This window comes from Etheostoma spectabile, chromosome 8 (genome assembly GCF_008692095.1).
Source record: "Etheostoma spectabile isolate EspeVRDwgs_2016 chromosome 8, UIUC_Espe_1.0, whole genome shotgun sequence".
Taxonomy (NCBI): domain Eukaryota; kingdom Metazoa; phylum Chordata; class Actinopteri; order Perciformes; family Percidae; genus Etheostoma; species Etheostoma spectabile.
The window spans coordinates 14187795-14208865 of record NC_045740.1 but is presented as its reverse complement, the minus strand read 5'-3'; the positions used below and the strand labels follow the sequence as shown (position 1 = coordinate 14208865).

The 21071-nt window shown below is 38.9% G+C and overlaps 2 protein-coding genes across 3 annotated transcripts; both read right to left on the bottom strand.

Annotated features, from left to right (window-relative positions):
- Positions 1-2343: 2343 nt before the first annotated feature.
- Positions 2344-4988, bottom strand: LOC116694314 (protein PML). Its single transcript, XM_032523992.1, has 2 exons — positions 4772-4988; positions 2344-3795 (listed from the first exon to the last, which is right to left on the bottom strand). Exons 1-2 carry the CDS (start codon positions 4848-4850, stop codon positions 3143-3145), a joined length of 732 nt encoding a protein of 243 aa, XP_032379883.1. The 5' UTR covers positions 4851-4988; the 3' UTR covers positions 2344-3142.
- An 849-nt stretch (positions 4989-5837) lies between these two features.
- On the bottom strand, positions 5838-21071 carry LOC116694315 (DNA polymerase III PolC-type). 2 transcript variants are annotated; one of them, XM_032523994.1, is made up of 3 exons: positions 20843-21071; positions 17247-17298; positions 5838-6709 (listed from the first exon to the last, which is right to left on the bottom strand). In XM_032523994.1, exons 2-3 carry the CDS (start codon positions 17296-17298, stop codon positions 6171-6173), a joined length of 591 nt encoding a protein of 196 aa, XP_032379885.1. In that variant the 5' UTR covers positions 20843-21071; the 3' UTR covers positions 5838-6170. The 2 variants fall into 2 exon arrangements, with proteins under 2 accessions (XP_032379885.1, XP_032379884.1); XM_032523993.1 differs by lacking the exons at positions 17247-17298; positions 20843-21071 and adding exons at positions 8717-8765; positions 8887-9226.

The window sequence follows — 21071 nt, the reverse complement described above, 5'->3', positions numbered from 1 at the left end:
TTGTAGAACTAAATGCTGCAATCAATTTAGAATATCATAAGTGGAAACGAAGTCTGTATTTCTGAGTATTTGAAGACACTTTTTCACAGACTTTGCATGTTTTGTTACTTATACTGATACTTGACGTTACATACTAAGAAAGATGACCCCTGAAACAGCACTATATACGGTTTTACCTGAACATTCTATCATGAGGTTAGTTTATTTGTGACAGGAAATTCTTTTACAACATATTGCTATAATATTGTAACTCGATTATTTCAGTATGGTGCAAACTTCTTCATAATATTCCAGTTCGAACCAGGGTCAATCTGTCAATCACGGAGTAGATTTTCTTGTTGTAATAATTTGTATAGGTTATCCTGAATTAAATATTTGAGAATCAATGATCTATCTGCCTGCCAACCTACCAGTGAGTAAATATTTATCTTAGTCGACCTGAATGAGCCAACGCTGGTGATGCTTTGACCTACTTCATGACCATGTGATGGAGGTGGATCTGTAAGCTTGTCCCTAATGAAGATGCATTAAAACTTTGTTTTTGTTGCTGAAATTGTTCAGACTTTTCAAGAGAGGGATGTTAATAGTAAACATCACTGCATTTTATTTTCAGATTATAGAACCATTAACTTCCTTTGTCTCTAGAATTGTAGTACCTCCAATTATTTTTGTCATCAGAACAACCTATTTGTCATCTTGTCAAAATGGTTTGATTTAGTAATGTAGAGGTCACTTTTTCAAACATGATCTGTTTCTGATTTGGAACTTTTAATTTAACTATTAGACTGTTGTTACTGATCTTGCTTTGGTCACCTTTTAGTTTTAAATACTGTACGTCTAGGACTTTGCACAGAGTTTATTTTTCATTTGACTCATGTCCTTCAAATGCACACAAAGCTGAAGGCCACACTGTTTTACCTTCATTGTTTTATGTAACTGTAGTGAGAACAATTTTTGTAATATTTCTCTAGTGAGGGCATGGTTTAGCATTTTAAAATGGTTTAATAAGGTGATGCTGTTGCCTGGGACTGCAGACACCGTGTATGTGAAAGTGGTTTATTAAAGCCTGGTTCCATTACTACCCCATCTGATCTCCTTGTTTTTTTTGTTGATACCGTTTGTTTTTTTGTTTTTTTTATTTACAACATTCATGATAGGCTTACCGGCCTATAGGTAAGGTGGCCATCCACATGTAGAGTTAAGCTCAAGGACTCACTGTTCAACATTTTAACATTAAAACATGACGTATAAATATATGGATATTTCAACAATTAGGGTTAATGAGTATTGTAAATGGACTGTATTTATATATATATAATCTTAACGACTACTCAAAGTTCTTTTACATAGTACAGGCACCATTCACTCACATTCATACACTGTGGCCAAGGCTGCCATACAAGGTGCTCAGAAAAACATTCACACACATTTACACCTTCCGATTGGCCGGCTACCGCTCTACTGCGCTGAGCCACAGCCGCCTCATTGTGTGCACCATAAAATGGTATATAAAGGCTCTAGGCCACACGACACGTAATTGTAGGTCCAGTTTAATATGCAACTCAATTTTATACATTACATTTAGTAAAAGGGACCCTGCTCTATCTCTTTTTCAGCTGAGAGGTTGAAGACCCCTGGTTTAAACCCTAAAGCCCAGTTCAGACCAAAGATTAAGCTGTCCTATCAAATAAAGGCCTAAAATGCCCAAAGCAGGTTTCCAGAGTACTCTGGATAACTTTGCAGAGTCTAACCTGACACAGGTTTTTTAGAGTGTAAGAGATTGTCGGACGTCAGACTTTATACCAGCAATGTACATCCGCCAAGCCAGACTAAGAGCTGGGCAATAATTCAACAATATCGTATGTTGACTTTGAGTGTAAATGATATTGTATAAGGACATTTTTCTTAATATTAGGGCTGCAACTAACGATTCTTTTCATAGTTGATTATTAATCTGTTGAACATTTTCTCAATTAATCAATTAGTTGTTTGGTCTTTAAAATGTAAAACAATAGTGAAAATGTGGATCAGTGTTAAAAAAACACTGACAATGTTTTGTCCACAACTCAAAGATATTCAGTTTACTGTCACAGAGGACAAGAGAAAATAGAAAAATACTCACATTTAAGAAGCTGGAATCAAAGAATTTTTATGTTTCATTTGTCTTAAAAAATTACTCAAACCGACTAATCCATTATTAAAATAGTTGGGGATTAATTTAAAAGTTGACAACTAATTGATTAATCTTTGCAGCTCTACCTAATATTGTGATATTTTTTGATTGAAATATTCACAAATTAATCAAGCACCAACCAGTGTTGAAGTATATAATTTGGGACACGCTGTAGAAATATAACATTTATTTGCAGATTAATTTACCTTCAATAAAAATGCTCTTCAAAGCTTATCAAAACCTTGAAGGGAATTCAGAATGAAAGCACATAACATTTTCTCAGTAACAAACCTTTATACATAACCTAGTCATCACTATTTCCACAAATTGATGACTAAAAATAAAGCTGCTGGGTTGATAATGGAATAAGAGAAAAATCTGCACACCATTATATACATTTTTACCATTTATAACCACAAAAACAGACGTTTGAATCTTGGCTTTTTGTTAAGGAATACTCTTTATGCCCGTTTGTTGTTTCTGAAATAAATAGTGAATTTGTTGATAATTGTGCAATAAACTGAAGTGCATGTTTTTAGAATAATCAAAAAGGGGGAGATTGAAGTTTACGGATTTGAAACGGACTATGCCATACAAGGCAGTCTACAAGAACTAAAAGGCCCGATTAGGCAAACGAAAAAACCCATCTCACCCTTATCCAAGTGCTGCATCAGGCTGAAGTATAATGTGTGACTTCCAGATGTGCAGGCATTGTCTTTGTATGTTTTGCTCACCTTTCCAAGCTTCCATGAGCTGTTGCAGGAACAATCCATTTGCGCAGTAGTTGTTTTCCTTTATGCTTCACCAAAGAGGATGTTTGCAGTGATTTTCTCCAGTCAGTTTTTCATTTGTTCCACCATCAACCTTTGTAGTAAACTGACAGCTTCAGCTCTGTATGTACAGCAAGAACAAAAGCCCCCCTTTTGTTTTGTTTTTTGCCATCAAGCAATCCAGCGGGTTTCATATGTTTTAACTTGTGGCTTCGTCTTCTTTCTTCCCCGTCAGTCTGAACTTCTCCCACAGCGTGCTCTGTCCTGGTGGCTTACAGGGAACTTCAGATTTAGCAGCTTTGACAGCAGGTTTGTTTTTCATGGTGTCCAGAGTAAACCTATGTCTACAGATCAATTCTGGTGTGGGCTGAAGCACACTAAACAGTGCCTGTAACGCCCGCACATCCTCCAAAGCATCATGGGCCTTGTAGTTCACACCCAGGAGCTCCCTGACCAGGTTCTCCTGACGAAAACTCTGGAGGCCGCGGTCCTTCAGCATCTCCCGGGCCAGCGGTAAAGTGTCAACACAGCCGGAGACCGCTGACTCGAACTCTGCCCTGAGGTCCAGTTCATCGAGAACTCGAGCCAACAGCGGACAGTCGAAGCAGCGGATGTTGTGGCCAATGACAAGCGGGCGTCTGAGCATCTGAAGAAAAGCTATGAAGGAGACCAGGACCTCTCGCAGGGAGTTGGTGTGAACAAGTTGTCGATGGAGGTACAATCTCTGTCTGCGGACCCTGAAGCCGGTCACTTTGGCTGCTCCTCGCTGCATTCGACACCGAGGGATGACATAGAGGTTGAGAGAGTGGCTTCCACTCACTGCAGCCAGCTGGACAATCTCACAACTCTTATCTGGTGAAATAAAACATGACCACTCATATTCAAAAGCTTCAGAGGATTTTTTTCCCCCCTGGAAAGGGACACTGGGTGTTAAAGCAGCAAATGTAAAAGATTGATGAGATTGTAGGCTGAATCACAAACTATTAGGTTTGACAGTACTTAATTAACAAATAAATAGCAGAGATTATGAGGTAAAATCACACTATACCATAGTGGATAGAGTAAATTACAGAGAGGTTTATGCAAACTTTACAGAGAGGTCTGACATGAAACACACACACACACACACCCACACACACACACACACAACACACACACACACACACAACACACTCTCGAAACTGCACTTTCATATGGCTCTTTGTCGTTTTGCTTATTTACAGTAGGCTACTTGAACTTACTACTTGTTGTCTGGAATTTGCACCTTCAACGTTGAAAGCACTGAATTGTAAGTCGCTTTGGATAAAACAGTCAGCTAAATGACCTGAGTAGTGTAATTTATATATGACGATTATGATAATCAACGAATTAATAATTCAATTCAATTTTATTTATATAGTGCCAAATCACAACAACAGTTATCTCATTGCGCTTTTCATTAAAGAGCAGGTCTAGACCGTAGACCGTTCTCTGTGATGTTATTTACAGAAAAAATGTACAGATAATCATTTATCGGGGAAATTTACGGACATTACTTGGTTTCAGCTTTTTGATGATTATTTTCTTTTATATCTCAGTGTAAACTTAAAATAAGCTCGTCATGGGCCTTTGGAAACTCGGCCCAAGGTCCCACGGTGGTCCACCACAACATGGCGGGACTTACAGCTTCTCACAAGGTTCGTGTTTAAAACGCGGTCAGGTCGCTGGTGTTCAGCGTCTATCCCCAAATACAGGAGTGCACTGTACCGGCAAAACATGGAAGCTTTACAGTTTATAGCCCTACCGTTGTATCTGTAATGAGTCATATAACAGCAGAAAGTGGTCTTACCCAGTCCGGTTGTCTCCAAGTCAAAGAAAACCAGCGACTGTTGAGACGTTTCAACTCCGTCTGAATCAGATGTTTGCATCCCGCCACCGCCACAGCTTCAACAACGTTTCGAAAATCTGACACCCACAGTGACGTTGTGTAAAATAAGCGAAAGAAAGACACACTAAAGACACGCTAGCCATACGTAGTTAGCTACATGGCGTCGGTAAACATCTATGAATAAACCGTCTTGTGTGTCTCGTGAAGACTTCTTGTGCATTTAAACCATGACTTGAACTCCCGCGTACATAAAAACTTTCAAAACAAAAGCCTCGTATATATATATTTTTTTTTTAAAGAACAAGACAAACATGTTGTAGTATAGCGCTAAAAAGGTACACTGCCCAAACCATACGTAGTTTTACACTGTACAATGTCTGTTTGTATCAAATGAAAGTATAAGAGAATCACTTTTTAATTTACTTTCCAGGTGTGCGCAAGCGCAGAGAAAACCCTTTCTTCTTCTGTCAAAAATGGACCAAAAACAAGCGTCTCAGGCACAGTGCTGCCGCGCACAGGAACTAGATGGCATCGCAACGAGGTGGTAAAAAAGGGGGAATGCACATAATATATTATTACAGTTTGGTAGATGAGTTGATATAGCAGCACTTATACTTACTACATATTTTTAAAGAAAGACTAAGGGCAACCAATATACTTTTTATTATGATAGTATTAGCACATAATATTTTTTATGTGGAAATGTACACGTTTGCAAATCAGCATAACACATCTACACTTAAAACTAACTTGAACTTTTAACGGGTCGACTTTAACTCACTTCTCTCGTCTCATTCCAGATTTAAATGTCCCTAAGTGCTGTGTGACAAACGATTAGAGATGAAGATGTACTTCATGACACATGTAGCCTACACTGCTGTATGAGCAGTAAATGAAAAATAATGATAACAGAAAAAAAATACCTTTTAAACAAAGTACAGCATGCCTTGTGGCTCCATTCCATGTTGTTTTTTAAGGAGAGATTTCTTCCTGTATGGTTGCTGAAACTCAATTCCAAAAATACCAAGAAAAATCAAATGGAAGTTTAATGTTTATTGTGGGGAAATTGTGCTACAATTCACTGGGAAAACACAACACTTGTGAATATGACATATGTTACTAACTTGTAGTAGTACATTAGACATCAATACACATTATTATACAGTTTGAGCATTACATATCTGTGAGTAGGGGGTGTAACATGCATTATTTGTTGCCAATCACATGACATTTATTCATTTCACTTTCTCCTGAATGTATAAAATATCACTCTGTCCAAACAAATAAGGACAAAAAAAGATTAATTTTCAAATGATTTTTTTTGTTTAAGTGGCCTGATTGTTGTTGCTTTGTGTAGCCTTTAAAAATATGCTTTGGTTGAAAAGGTAACTCTTGAAATGTGCCAGTTATTGGGCTTCCATGAGTTGAACAGCGCCTGCAGCATTTTGGCATCCTCCACTGCATTATGGGCGTTGTAGGTCCTTCCCAGGAAGTGGCTGACCAAGTACTCCTGAGAATGACTGCGTAAACCTTGGTTGAGGTTCTTGCTTAGCAGGAAGGTGTCCACGTACCCAGACACCACCTGCTGGAACTTATGCTGCAGGGAGAGCTGTCGCAGCACTCTGTTGAGCACAGGTGCATCAAACCGCTTTGCATTGTGGGCTGCCAGCAGCACGGGCTGGTGGAAGGAGCGCAGGAAGTCAATGAAGGAGGTGAGAGCATCAACAAGAGGGATGGTGTTAACTGGAGCCCCGCGGAGAAACAAGCGGTCGTTACTGACGGTGAAGCCCGTCACCTGTGTGGCGCTCTCGGTGAGGGCCCGGCGGGGGAGGGTGTGGACGTTAAAGACCTTCTCTCCACAGATGGCCGCCACCTGGATGATGTCACACACTGTGGTGTCTGAGCAGGGGTTGGATTAAAGAAGGATAGAAGAAAAAGAAAATATAAAAAAATGTAGGTTACAATAGGCCAGAGATCAGGGCCCCTCTGAGTTACTTTAAAAAAAAAAAAAATTGAAATGTCTTAATACAACATATTATTAGCAAATATAAATCCTATTTGCGGAGAAAAAACACATTGATGATAGGTTTACTGGCCTATAGGTGAGGTAATCACCTTCAGTAGCCACCCACAGATACAGTTAAGGATTCACTGTGCCACAGGTATGTTTAACATTAAAACATGATATATAAAGTCATGCCAATAAATATGTGAATACCTTAGTAAAGATGAATTATTGAACACAAGATGAATTAAATCTGTTGCATCTTCAACTTCTGAGATAAACTGAAAACCTAACATACTCCTTGTTAAGATATATGTTGCCTCGCAACACAAGAAACAGAAATTCTGAGGAAAAGAAACTTTATTTTCTGATACTTCAAACTGAAAAGCAAAATTAAATGTATAAATATATAACTATGTATAATTCAATTAAAATAAATTTTCTGATAGATATTTTCAATTTGTTTAAGCGTCATATGGTGTTTTATTGTCAAGTGGCCTGAGCTTGTTGGGTATCATCCCTTAAAATAGAGACAACAATATTAAACATGTTAACAGCAATGTCTTTTTGTAAAGATCTTTGATGTAATTGTCGTGGTTCAGAGATCAGCTGAAAGAGTAATGTGTTTCTGGGGGGGAGGTGGTGATCTCTGTCTGCCTGTGCAGCCATTGCATGCAAATTCTAATACAAAAAAGGTTTTCTGTCATGACATCCTGCTAACTGTGTGGTGGTAAAACCACACAATTATTTAACACTTCCACACAAAGTCAAAACCACAGTCTCAGGAACCTCGCTTTAAAGTTACAATGAAATCCGTCCGCTCAGCATCCGGTTTCAACCGCACTGTTGCTTCAGAGTTCCAACACGAACCCAGGGTTGATTTTTACAGGCATACTTAACAACCAGGGCTGCAACTAATAATTATGTCCATTATTGATTAATCTGATACCTTCTTTGCGTAATGAGTTAATTATTCATTTTGTCTTATACATGTCAGAAAATATTGCCAAATGTACATCAAGTGTTCAAATTCGGTCAGGGTTCCAGACAAAGAGAGCCTTAATCTTACCAAGCTTACAGTTGGGTATATTTAATATTTTTAGGATAATGAACCATTTGTATAACATATGACAATTTAATCCATATAATGCAACTTTCCTTTCTGTCATATAACAAAGGCATCCGGTGGCAGCTACAGGAAAAGCATCTCTGGCTGTTTGTGGTTTAGCAGACATGTCCTATGCTGTAATCTATTGGTTCAAAGTGTAATGGGACCAAGTGATACTCCACCCTTTTCTAACCACGCTTTAACTTTACAAGACATCATGAACTACGGGAAAGATGTGAGATTAGAAACCTATAAAAAATAGAAACTGAAACACACTCTTATCCTCCTGATCACACAAAGACTCCAGCTGTTGCGTGGAGTCAGGTGGAGGTGGAGCCTTCAGACCAAATTGATAAAATAAAACAATTACGACATTGGTTAATATCAGTTCAGTTTGTGTGTAGGCATACTGAAAAACAATGAAGACACTAGATTTGTGTTAGCTGATTCTATACCAGATGAAAATAAAAAGAAGATAATGTAGTCATTTTAGCCGCCGTCTACACAATAAATGTATTATTCTGACAGAACATTCTTAGTAGTGAAAGCAACATGAATGGGTCTGGAAAACCTCCAGTACAGTAAGTAGCCTATTTCCAAGACCAAATATGAACCTATAAACTCAATAAAATTATCAGTAGGCTATACAAATATAGTTAAAAATGTGAAGATTCTAACAATAACTATCCCGTATAATCAAATAAGGTATAAACAAACAGACACATTTAATCTAACTGATGATATTGGAACTGAACTATTATTAATAGGCAGACAGACATAAAGTTAGTGTTACCTAGTCCAGTGGTCTCCAGGTCGAAGAAAACAATGATGTTATGAGCCATCTGCAATTTTGAAAGAAATAGACATTTAAACATGAATTATTACACACACCCTAAGTAAACTTCCATGATACATGATAGCTGATAAAGTGACAAATGTTAAAAAACTAAAGTCTGAACTCACCGTAGACAGTGTGATGTTGAGCCGGTTGAATTGTGAGTCATATTCCATAAAGCAGCTGTGTTGCGGTTGTTATCTTCATGTGGCGACTGGCTCGGGAGGAGTCAACAGGTGAATCACCGCCACATCATTTCAAAACTGACAGAAACTGAACTCTACTTTCATTTAACTGGAAAAGAAACTCTAATTGTACGCTATCTGATTTTCTTAATCTGATGAGTCACCTCGCCACTGTGCCGGGCTGCTTATGAACAAGGTCTCAGATCTGTTTCCAAACAAAAGCTATTATCTGGGAGAGTGGAAACTTCTCCGCTGTTCGTTTAGTTTCAGTTTTGACCGGTGGGCGACGCACAGTTAACATCGTGGAAGCTGAGCTATCGCGTGATAACCAATGAGAAATAATCTTTACAAATAAACAGGCCTGCAACTTAAAAATGAACATGAAATATTATGACTAGCTTAGATGATAAAAAAATAATAGGCATATGTAATATTGGATGCAATTTTGGGGAAAACAATCGTTTAGCCCAGGGTGACCAAACGTCCTCTTTTGCCCGGACATGTCCACTTTTAACGTAGGCTACAGTCCTGGGCGTCCGGGGGACGGGGGGGGGGGAAGTGTCACTGTTTTTCATGCCTGTGCCTGTAAGATACAGTTAATTTTAAATAACTGTAGCTTAAAATAAAATATATCCTAAAAATCAACTGTAAAATGGCAGACATGCTACATTTTGTAGAAGAAAATACATCATCTACAAAGTAATAGTTTTAGTTGATCATGTTCCTGCTGTTCTGTGGGACATTTGGCTCTGCATTGAGATAAACTACAGGTTGTTAGTGTATCCTGGTTTAATTAAATGTCTGTCTTTGTAGCTTTCTGTTGAGAGAGGAGCTATTTTACTTTAATGACAAATCACCTTCTGCTTTGTGAAAGACTTGCATTAAACCCTTTTAGTATGTACTGCAGCTGCTGCCCTTTAAAAAATATGTACTGTTGCATGCGCTATGCATCCATTTGGAACATGCTTGTTATAACATTGCACTGTGCACTTTGACTATCTTGCTCCTATATCCATCGTAGGCTTTTTCCAATAAGCTGTTAATAAGATGTCATCCGTCTGCGCTCTCTCGGCGGCTCGTCGATGTGACACATCTTCTGCTGTAGAGGATTGTGGGTCAGAATAGCCAAAAAAGCATGCTAGCTGCATGATGCAAAATGTGACAGCATGCGCAGTAGGACATCCATGGTATTTTTTTGCATAGGCCTACTGCATTTGGCATTCTTTGTATTGTGGTTAAACTACTATACAATATTTTTTGGCATAGTAAATAGTGTGTAGCTATGGGTTTAGGAAGACCTCATTTTGATAAATGAAAGTGCCAGGACCCTAAAACAGAAGCACAGATAATTCAGTCATGTTAATTCTATACTTACTACCTACCCGCCCACCACCCAACCATTTACCTCAGAGTCGGAAACTATGAATGACATCATCACACCTGGGTTTTAGTTACAAGTCTGACAAACGAGGGTAGGTGGACTCTAGCCAGGCCAACAATTGTAAGCAATACCAGTTGTAATGATTAGTTGTATTTTGCCATACAAACATGTCTAGAGATACAAGATAGACGTTACTGTGGCGTAAGACTGACTTAATAAGATAGAAGTGCTAATTACAGTATATTATACAGCTTGACTACGTTGATGCAGCCATGTTGAATTGTGATGTTAGGGTTGGGGAAGTTCCTTCTGACTTTCTGCATTGGAAATCCACTTCAGAGGGGGTTCAAGTTGACATTTCCGACTGGAAATTCACATTTCCCGGTTCAACTGGACAACCACAACATACATCTATGTGTTCAAATTGAACTGAAAATTCGGAAATGTCAACTGGAACACCCTCTTAAAGGGCTCATGTTATGCTTTTTGGCCTTTTCCCCTTTACTTTATTGTGTTAGGTTTTTGTACACACTATAGGTTTATAAAGTAAAACAAAGCCCAAACTCCACCCCTAAGGCACTTACTATCTCCAACAGAAAACACTGTTCACAAACTGCTCCAAACAGCTCAATTATAGTCCAGCCTTTACTTCTTTGACAAACGTGCATCACTTTGTAGCACGTTAATGCTCGCCTAGCTGCTAGCATGGCACACCCTCATGCTCTGCTCCTGAATGGCTAGTAGTCCTTACCTAGCTACTGCGCATGTGTATCTCCCAACAAAGATTGAACAGCAGTGAGATGCCTCGCTAAAACAGAGAGCTCAACTCACAGGGTGAAAAGAGGAGTTGCAATAATGTGTAGTGTTTCTTGAACATTAAACTTTTAAAGCCTATTCTGATGAAACCTTTAAATACAATTATGAACCTGAAAATTAGCATAATATGAAAATTTTAAGCCATATTTCCTACTTAGAAAGTCGAGAGAGCCTTGCAAAACCAGACATTACAGTCCAACAGGGTATTGGTACTGTTGGCAAAGTCCCCCTACCCCATGAAATATGTTTTTACAGTCAACCTTGTGTGACCTCCTTCCCAGTTCGGAACTCCTACTTCTGAGGTAAATGGAATGAAGCATATCTACCTTTACATGTCATATCTACCTTTACATGACCAAAAGTATGTACATAACCTTCTCAACGTACTCTTGTACTTGTACTCTTACTTTCAATGGCAGCTCCATGCAACTGCATAAATATGGACTGGATGTTAAAACAAAGCGTACCGTTAGAAAAAAAGGTACCCAGCAGGATGTGGCAATGGACACACATTCCTGTTGGTGGCAGTAACATGCAAGGAAATACAAAACATTTTCCAACAAAGTCAGTGAAGAAAAAGACTGCAAGCTAGTGAGCGTGGATGTTAAAATACAGAATTTAATATATATATAAAAAATAATCATCTTTGAAAATGTTGAGGAAAATAACGTGCAATTTTTAAAATTAGGCCTAAAGGATACACACAACGGCCCTCATTTATGAAATGTGCATAGGCCTACGACCTCAGCATTCATCATTTTGAACGTGAGCGTAGGCTGCGAAAAAATCTCACGTCTGGTCTGACTTTGTGTAGCCTCAATCACTTATCAACAATGGCAGATCTGATTTTTTTAGCCTTTGGGGTTCTGCACAACATCGCGCAGGGTGCCATAAATAAAGTGACGGAGCCAGATGACCCGATTCCCAGAGAGCCGTGTTCAGCACAGCCCAAACTGGAGGGATGTACGAAGGAGACAAATTATGGTGTTATGTTTGGCAATGATATTCAATACATTAAACGTGATGATGCACAACATTATTTATTCTTTAGGTTTTTGTTTGTCTTTTAAAGTGTTGTTAATGGCCCCAAGTGTACGATGTCTTTCTGCCACTGACCAACACATTTTGGCTTGTTTTTTAAGCCCCTCTGCGGAGGTCACACGCTCTCCCTCACAGCTGTTGCCTGGCTCTGACTCATGAGTGAAATAAAAAAAAAAAACACTGCATAAACTCTGCTGCCGTGTGTTTATTTAAATATAGGTACACCTACATGTAGGCCTACGAGATTGCAATATAAGCCTTTTGTATATTACTATGTATGAATTAAACTTTAGCTGGAGCCCAATTAAATACGGCAACACTGTTGACCGCATCAGTGATCTCTTTCTATTCCGCATTCTTCCTACAGCCTAATACCAGTTTTAAGGCTGTCAAATAGTACACTCGTTACTGCAAATTAAGCTGAGATATCAGGATTTCAATCTCCACCTCTGAAAAGTGCCGCTTCTTAGCCAGATTATGTTTGGCCATGTCGTAAATAGTAGATGTGAGGCCTCAAAACCGAGAATATATTGGGGCGTGATATTTAAATTACGACCATTCTTACGCTCTGATTGGTTTGATACGAACGTTTCATGAATCCCACGTGAAGCCTGTCGTAAGAAGATTTCTGCACTCATATCTGCGCTGGTTTCTATGTTAGGTTGATAAATGAGGGCCAATGTGTTTGGGTGAGAAATAGTAAATGTAACATAACAGGGCACCTTTAACTGTGCATCTTATACTGAAAATGATCATAAATGTGTGACGATACTCTATCTGTTGGAACTGGAAAAGACATTCAAAACTACTTTTAAAAAACAAATTGAATCCATCTGTCATTTTCTTCTTCTTAACTGGAATTACATGATTTAGTTGTGGCCCGATTGTTAATGTTTTCTGTAGCTTTTTTAAAATTCTTCGGTGGGGAAGGTAACATTGCTTAATGTCCGAGCTGCTGGGATCGCAAAAGTTGAACAGCTCCTGCAGCATCCTGGCGTCCTCCAATCCATTATGGGCATCGTAGGTTTTTCCAGGAAGAATTTGACCAGAGACTCCAGAGAATAACTTGATGCTCAGACGAGGATAGAGGTTCCTGCTTAGCATTAAGGTATCCACAAACCCAGACACCACCTGATTGAACCTCTGCCAAGGGGTACCTTTTTTGCAGCAATCTGGTAAGCACAAGTGCATCAAACTTCTTTGCATTGTGGGCCGCCAGCAGCACAGGGCCGTGGAAGTTGCTCAGGAAGTCAATGAAAGACGCTGAGAGCACTAAAAAGGGAGACAGTCTCAACAAGTCTTCCATGGTGCAGCTGCCATGACGAACGCTAAGGCCCGTCAGCTCGCGGCCTGGAGTGATGGGTATGCGGGGGACTGTGTAGACGTTAAATTCGTTATCTTCATAGACAGCCGACAGCTGGGTGATGTGACACGATGCAGTGTCTGAAAGTAGAAAAGGGATGGATTAATGGAGGAAAAACTACAAAAAGTTTAAAACTATTGGATCTGCTCAGAGCCACTTTGGATCTGCCATAACCAATCGCTAACATTTGGTCGTGACGTCGGCTTAGCATTGCTAGCGTTAGCCTTAGCCAACTCCTTCATTGCCAACGGAGCGAGCTGTAAAATCTAACTATTTCAGAACCCCGTAGGGAGGAGGGCCACAACATCATGGCCCAAAAAACCTCAAAGATTCTTCTTGCTCGGGCTTTAACTTCTGGATATTCTGCAGCGTTGCCACAACAGACCAATTGCTTAGCTCACATCTTTTTCCGCCGCTATTAGTAATGAACTCACCGAAGGTTGCCAAACCTCAACATCATCATCTCTATTTGCTGATTGGACCGCCAAATATTTGGCCGGAGAAAACTCGCGAATATACCCAAACCCAGACGAGTACTGAAGGAAAATGAAAACTGAGCGGAAGTAACGTAGGAGGCGAAGCCAAGCTAGGATTTTGTTACCTTTGGAAATTATCAGGCTAATTATTTCCCTTTTTTCATTCCATTCGAGCTAAGCTAAGTGACTGTGACTTAAAATGTAGTGTACTCTCAGCAAGATACGGATAAGTTCATTTCCAAAATTTCAAACTCGTTCTTAAAATCAAGTGCGAACAATTGAACCATCTTCATGACAACTGAGCAAATTCCTAAAGCTGCTAGTATGCTTCTTGTAAACACTTTAGATTTGGACTCTTACACTGACAAAGGCCATGAGATGCAGCGAAAAAATATTTCCAGAGTTTTTTAAGTTTTTATTTTTGTTCAGATAGATGTTGTCCATATATACAGATACCATATCCATCTCAGTAAGGAGTAAGACCAGTTCAGACTATAAAGACTCATAGAAAAAAATGCCAAAACTAAGCAACATGGAATAACATTTCACAAATTTAAAAAAACGTGTTTCACTATATTTTGCCGTTCACAAGAGGTTAATCCTTATTTTAAGCTAACATAACGTTAAGGGACTGGCCTGATACTAAATTAAGCTAATGCTAGCTTATGTCAGATAAAACATGTTTTATTGAAGTTACTAGTCGTATATCAGTAAGATGCTGACAATTATGTTTGTCATGTATGTTTTAGCAGTTGTGGGGCTGAACTGCGGTTCCTTGAATGGCCACTTGAGGCAAGTCAACCACTATAAAACCCATGAAGTTCTTCTCTGATTTTTTTTTACTGCTGGTTGCGCATTTGCTGCTCATGATCTGACTATAGTCCCAAAGCAACAATGTTGTTATGAATGCACAAAAGGATATGTTACATGTAAGATTTCTGTCTGATGTAGGATATTCTATGTCATGCAATATGTAAATGCCTTCTCTTCTTTTTGGGTTCATGTTTAGTTGCCTTTTTCTGCAATAAAATAGTGAATTTTATAACAGGGCTGTGCAGAGACAATGCTGATGGTTCTGGTTTAGCCTCAATAGGTTAAAATTGACAGTTTTTTTTCTACATTGTTGTGTACAAACCTTTTAGACTGAGCTTTGTTGGTTGAGCATGTTGTAGACGGTACTGGTCTTGCTGTTGTAATGCAGTATAAATGTTGCTATTTTCTTCAGTTTGTCCTTTTTGCTACTTGAAAATGGCCCACTCACTTTAGTACTGGCTCACCCAAAAATACTATTTCTGCCTACGCCACTGGCTGTATGTATTATTATCAGCTGGAGCGTGCAGTGGGTGCTTGACCTCGCTGTCTGCAGAACATGATCGCAGCGTGCGGGGCGACCTCTAGCTCACCCAGTGAGAGCGTGCGCCCCATGTAGGCCGAGTCCTGCTGCAGCCCAGGTTCGAATCTGACCTGGGCCCCTTTGCTGCATGTCGTCACCTATCTCTCTACCCCTTTCCTGTCTATCAGGAAAGCCAGCAGCAAAAACATCACTATTTAATCAAAATAGGCTTCTTCAATAGTCAAAGAAACTGTGTTTTGTATTTTTCCATGTCCTTCAAAATCTCTCCTACAAAGAGCATCTTCATACACCATTGGTTACAGATGATCTGTCTGGTACTCCCCAACTCTGGTCTGCAATCTTTTAGTCTTCTCTTTATCCACCCTTATCTCTGGAATTTCCAAGCAGTCAAAATATTATTTTTTTTATAACGTGTGTCTCAAGGCCTTTGTTATTTATTTTAAACATATTTTACACACTCACTGATTATTCTTAGGACAGAAAAAAAATATACCACATGTAAGGAAATGAAGGATTGATTTTTCAATTTAATTACATGTGGCATGGAATTTATAATTTCTTATAATGTATACTCTTTTAATTTATCACAATTTACACTCTGTTCTTATTACCCACTTCACACAGGCCTGAAATACGCACACACAATGCTCAGCTCCTATACATGCACTAATGTAGTATTATTAGTATTAGTAATATTGTACTATTGTCAGAGTGAGTCAGCAGTGAATTGGTGCTCCAATGGAGAAATTACAATTTATATTTTACATTTATTTAGTTCCTTGCACAAGAGCACATTGGGAGGTGAACTGGCATCTCTAATAATAACAATGTTAACATCTTTGGTGGAGAGAGAATTTTCAGTGTAATCTCTCCTGCTGGGTAAATTGTGAAGGAGGTAGGTGGTGTCGGTGGCCAACATAACAGCAGTAAGTCACGAGCTGTTTCAGACAAAGTGTTCAACTTTGTGTCTCAAAGATGACTGAGATGACTCAACAAGAAACCATACTGTGTGCTGTCCTTCCTGACTATCAAGGCCATAGGAGTTAGATTACACTCCATACACAGACACACACACAGACACACAGAGAAGACACAGAGGAAAAAACATATGCGCACACCTTAGACACAGCAATCTGTACTACTGTAGGAACTTCAGAGTTGGGGTGGCATAACATGAACCTATACTTTGTGGTTGACTTTTATTTAGCGAAGTCTCAATTCGCTTTTTTGGCCCCGATCTGGTTTGTAAAATAATTAATATCTGCTAAATCACAGGAGCACTTTCAGTGATAGACTCATTCTACCAAATTGCACCACAGAGCTCCACAGGAAGTCATTCCTTCCTGTGGCCATCCTACTTTATAACTCCTCCCTCTAAGTATCTGACACACAGACACTTAGAGAGGTTGAAACTGAACATATTATCTGTATTATCTGTTTTGTGCAATAACACTGGCCTGAAATGTGGTGCAATACTCAACTGCTAGAATATATTATAATTCTTATTATTAATAATGTATTACTTTTCACCATGCAATTCCTTAATTATATAAATGATGTAAATACTGTATAATAACATTCCTTTAACTATGTAAATACCGTACATATCCACACTCCTTATATTTCTTATATTTCTTTATTTATATCTCTACTCTGATAGATCTACTATTTGTGCAACTGCAACACAGAGTTACCCTTTGGGGACCAATAAAGTATTTCTGATTCTGATTCTGATATCTGCCGATACTGAGTCCCAAACCAATACTTGTATTTGCTCAGATAATAGAGCTGCACACAGTTTTTTTGGAGGAGTACACACAGTAGCTTGACTTCAAATCCTAATAAAACAAACAGACATAAAGTTAGTGTTACCTAATCCAGTGGTCTCCAGGTCAAAGAAAACGATCGTTTCGGAATAAGCCATCTGCAAGAAGTTAAAGAAATTGATTTGAACACAAACTAGTAGTCCTCAGTTATGTCTAACAATGAATTCAAAATAATAAAACAGTAAGGTTTCAAAATTGAATAGCTGTATAAAAAGGAAATGTTACAGGTGAATGTCATGGATAGACATGGTGAAGGTAGGGTGCGTCCTTCCTGTCTGTTGCGTGAGGAACATGCAGACTAAAAAGGACTGGAGTACTGCATTAATACCAGAGTCTGTGTACCGGATTGTGCCGACCTTTACTTTCTTCCAGAGGCAGTGTGTTGTACTTACTGTTGTGCTGTAATTATTTTGTTTGGTCGAGTTACCACTGCTTCCCTTTTTATTAGAGTAGTTTTCAGTTAACCATTTGAAACATGGTATTTTGGTCAGGGCTATGAGGAAAGGTAATCTGTTCGCAATATTTTTATGGTGCACAATACATCAATTTATGAGTGGATTATAATGATGTTGGACATTCTCAGGAACCCTGTAGACACTGCACATCGTAGTATTTGAGTGTGTGTGCAAGCGTATGCCAGAGTGAGTACTTGTAAGTGCTCGGTGTGTGTGCACCCACATAGTGAGTGTGTCTGTGGGAGTTTGTGGCAGAGTGTGTCAGAACAATGTTTGGAAATATTCTCACAGTGTGTATGCTATTGTGGGTGTGTGTGTAACGGGGATGGAGGCGGTGGAATGGCACATTGAATATTTATATTCAAATAAATATTTAGCTTTATTTCTGTTTTTATGATAACTGCCTTGTGTATGTTTTTTCTATCTGCACCTAGACCACCAAAAGTTGGCTCACAGGTATGCAGTGCAAAAAAAATACTTTATAGAATGTAGATTTATGTTTCTTTTAGACTTGACTTCCATATTAGTGTGTATTTTCCTCATTGCTCAGGACCCCCAAACTTATCTGGCCTGTGCAATATTGGCATATCTTATTTTCATATAACAACTATGAGTGACAGTAAGATTATTTCTTTAAATGTCAAGGGGGTCGGCCATGTTGTAAAAAGGCAGAAGATTATTTATTTTTTAAAGAGAGAGAATGCACAAATCGCCCTCTACAAGAAACACATTTGACAGATCTGGAACACATTAAATTAAGGAGAAGCTGGATAGGCCAGGTATTCTATTCATCCTTCAGTTGACATAGTAGAGGAGTAGCCCTTCTCATTCATAACATGTTGCATTTACTCTGGATGAGGTTATCAGGGATGAGGAGGGACGATGTGTTATTATCTCAGGCTTCCTTTATGGAGAGTGAATCCTGATCAGTTCGGTCTATGGCCCTAACGTGTTCAAGCCCTCTTTCTTTTCTGTACTGTTTGCAGCGGCATCCTCTCGTTTCACCTCCTTTACAGTACTCAGGGGAGACTTTAACGGTGTTCAGGATGCCAGTGTTGACCAATCTCCATCAAAACCTGCCTTTATGTCAAAAAAGACTGCAATGCTGAAGGAGCTGCGTGCGGATTTGGGTTTTTTCGGCATCTGGAGAATTATAAACCCAACGGCAAAAGACTACACTTTTTACTCCCACCTCCACCAATCTCTGTCAAGAATCGACTACTTTCTAGTGTCTAGAGACGTAGTGGATAGAGTCAAGGCATGCTCAATTTGAATATATAAATTGTCTGATCATTAACCGATATCTATGACTATAATCCCCCCCCCCCCATCTTGATCCCTCCACGCACCACTGGAGATTTAATTCCTCACTTTTAAGGAAGCCCCCTATTATTTGATTTGAGATATGCTTTAAACTGGAACACTACTGTTATTGCCAGTTTCTAGATCTCCCTTTCTCTGCTTTTGCTTTGATCTTATCTGACTGTCTACTTGTATATGTACTTTTGTTGTACTGATGGTTTTATTTGATTTATTTAGATATTTTCCATTGAATTGTTTTTTTGTTGTTTATCTGTTTTTTTATTTAATTTACTTACTTATTTTTATAGACGTCATCCACCCTGTTATTGTCTTGTATACTTGTATAATTTATATTTTAATCCCACTATACATGGATGAGAAGAGGCACAGTGTGTGTATGAGGTGACTGATGTGACTATGAATATAGAGAGCACTTGTATGTTGGATATGTTCTATTCCTATAAAAATTAATAAAATCTATTAAAAAAAAGTACTGCACATTGCTGCAGATCCTGATCCTGCTTTACCTACTGAGTGAGACATCTCACTTCTATACCATTTTTGATGGGAGTCGGACATGTGCAGTAGCTAGGTAAGATCACATCAGCTAGATAACTCTTTCTCTAACTTTGGTCAGTACAAGGCAGGATTAGCTGGGAGACTTCTTCTGAACGAGGGCGTACTTGTGGAATACCTGCAAAACAGGGACATGGAAGTAGTTCTTTTATAGATTATTATGAACTAGTGTATGTTGTAGCAGTGTTTTGCCACTGAGAACGAGCTACGGTTGGCCACCTCATCTTGGCTAGTGACGTAGAAAGCCGTGGAGACTGAAGGCAGAGGACATTCAGAAACCTGGATCTCACTCAAAACAGCATGGATGATTTTTTTCCAAGTTTGTGTGTGTGTGGAAGCACCAGAGACACAAAATAACACCCCGAATCCTAGAAAAAGTGATTTTGATCATTTCATAATATGGGCACTTTAAGGCTCTGTGCTCTAGCGATGACATCACCCACCATGTAATACACACCCTTTATAAACATCCTATAAGGAACACTAAACTTATTTTTCACAAAAATTGAAGATATCAAACTTCAGAGATAGAGCCCAATAGCTGAGGTTGTGAATGGTTTAAACTTTGAGTGGCGTCTTTAGGTGAAAGTATGAAGTAGGAGATAGATTTTGAAGTAGAAGAGGATTTGAAGCATGCTCTCATTGACTTTAAGTGGAAGAAAAAAAACGCTTTTTGATGCTTACTACTTTTTTTTAAAGTATAAATATCAGAACAAATGTTGAAGATGTCACATTATGTGCTTAAAAGAGCTGAACATTTAGATATTTGAATGTTTGCAGAAGTTAGAGTAAGTTGAAGAATGACCTGTCTGAGCCTTCATCACAGTTAGGGACTTCCCATAGCAAGGAAGCTTTATGAAACAGAAAGAACACTGTATGAATTGTGGACGGATTTCGTCATATTTAAAAGGCGTAAAGTTGCAACGGAAACGCTCTTCAAGTTTTGGCAGCTATTTTGATCTTTCTTTCTCAAATTGACAGGTAACATCTTCAGTACTGCATAAATGTATCATGTGTTGACCTATTTTTTTTTAATGTATGGCGAACAGGCCTAAGCTTACAGAAGTTGGACATTCAAAAACAGTCCCAACGCTGTCATTCCAATGTTTCATGTCTTGCCTCCAGACAAACACTGGCGCTGGGCAGCCTTTACATTTTTTAACCTTTCTATAGGCTATTTTAAAGCCCCGTTATCTTCTTTCCCTCATCCCCTAGCAGTAGGCTACAACTTAAACGGGGATGTAAGGCTATTTTTTGAACTAGCCGACAAAGTGCGAATTGTAAACAAACAAAAAAAGTCTTAACTCACCTTTGACAGTTTGATGTTGTTTAAAATGAAGTTAGCTGTGGGCTAATAACTCGGTAGTCTTCATGCACCGACACTTCAGCCAAACAGCTTATTTAAAAGTAAACGCTGCGCGTTCGTCTGTAAAGTAAAAGAGCTCGAGGACGCAGCAGCCAGCAGCAGGAGGGGGCGGGGACCAACAGTTGTTTCTTCTTCTTCTTCTTCTTCTATGGGGTTTTCTTTAACTGTCTAT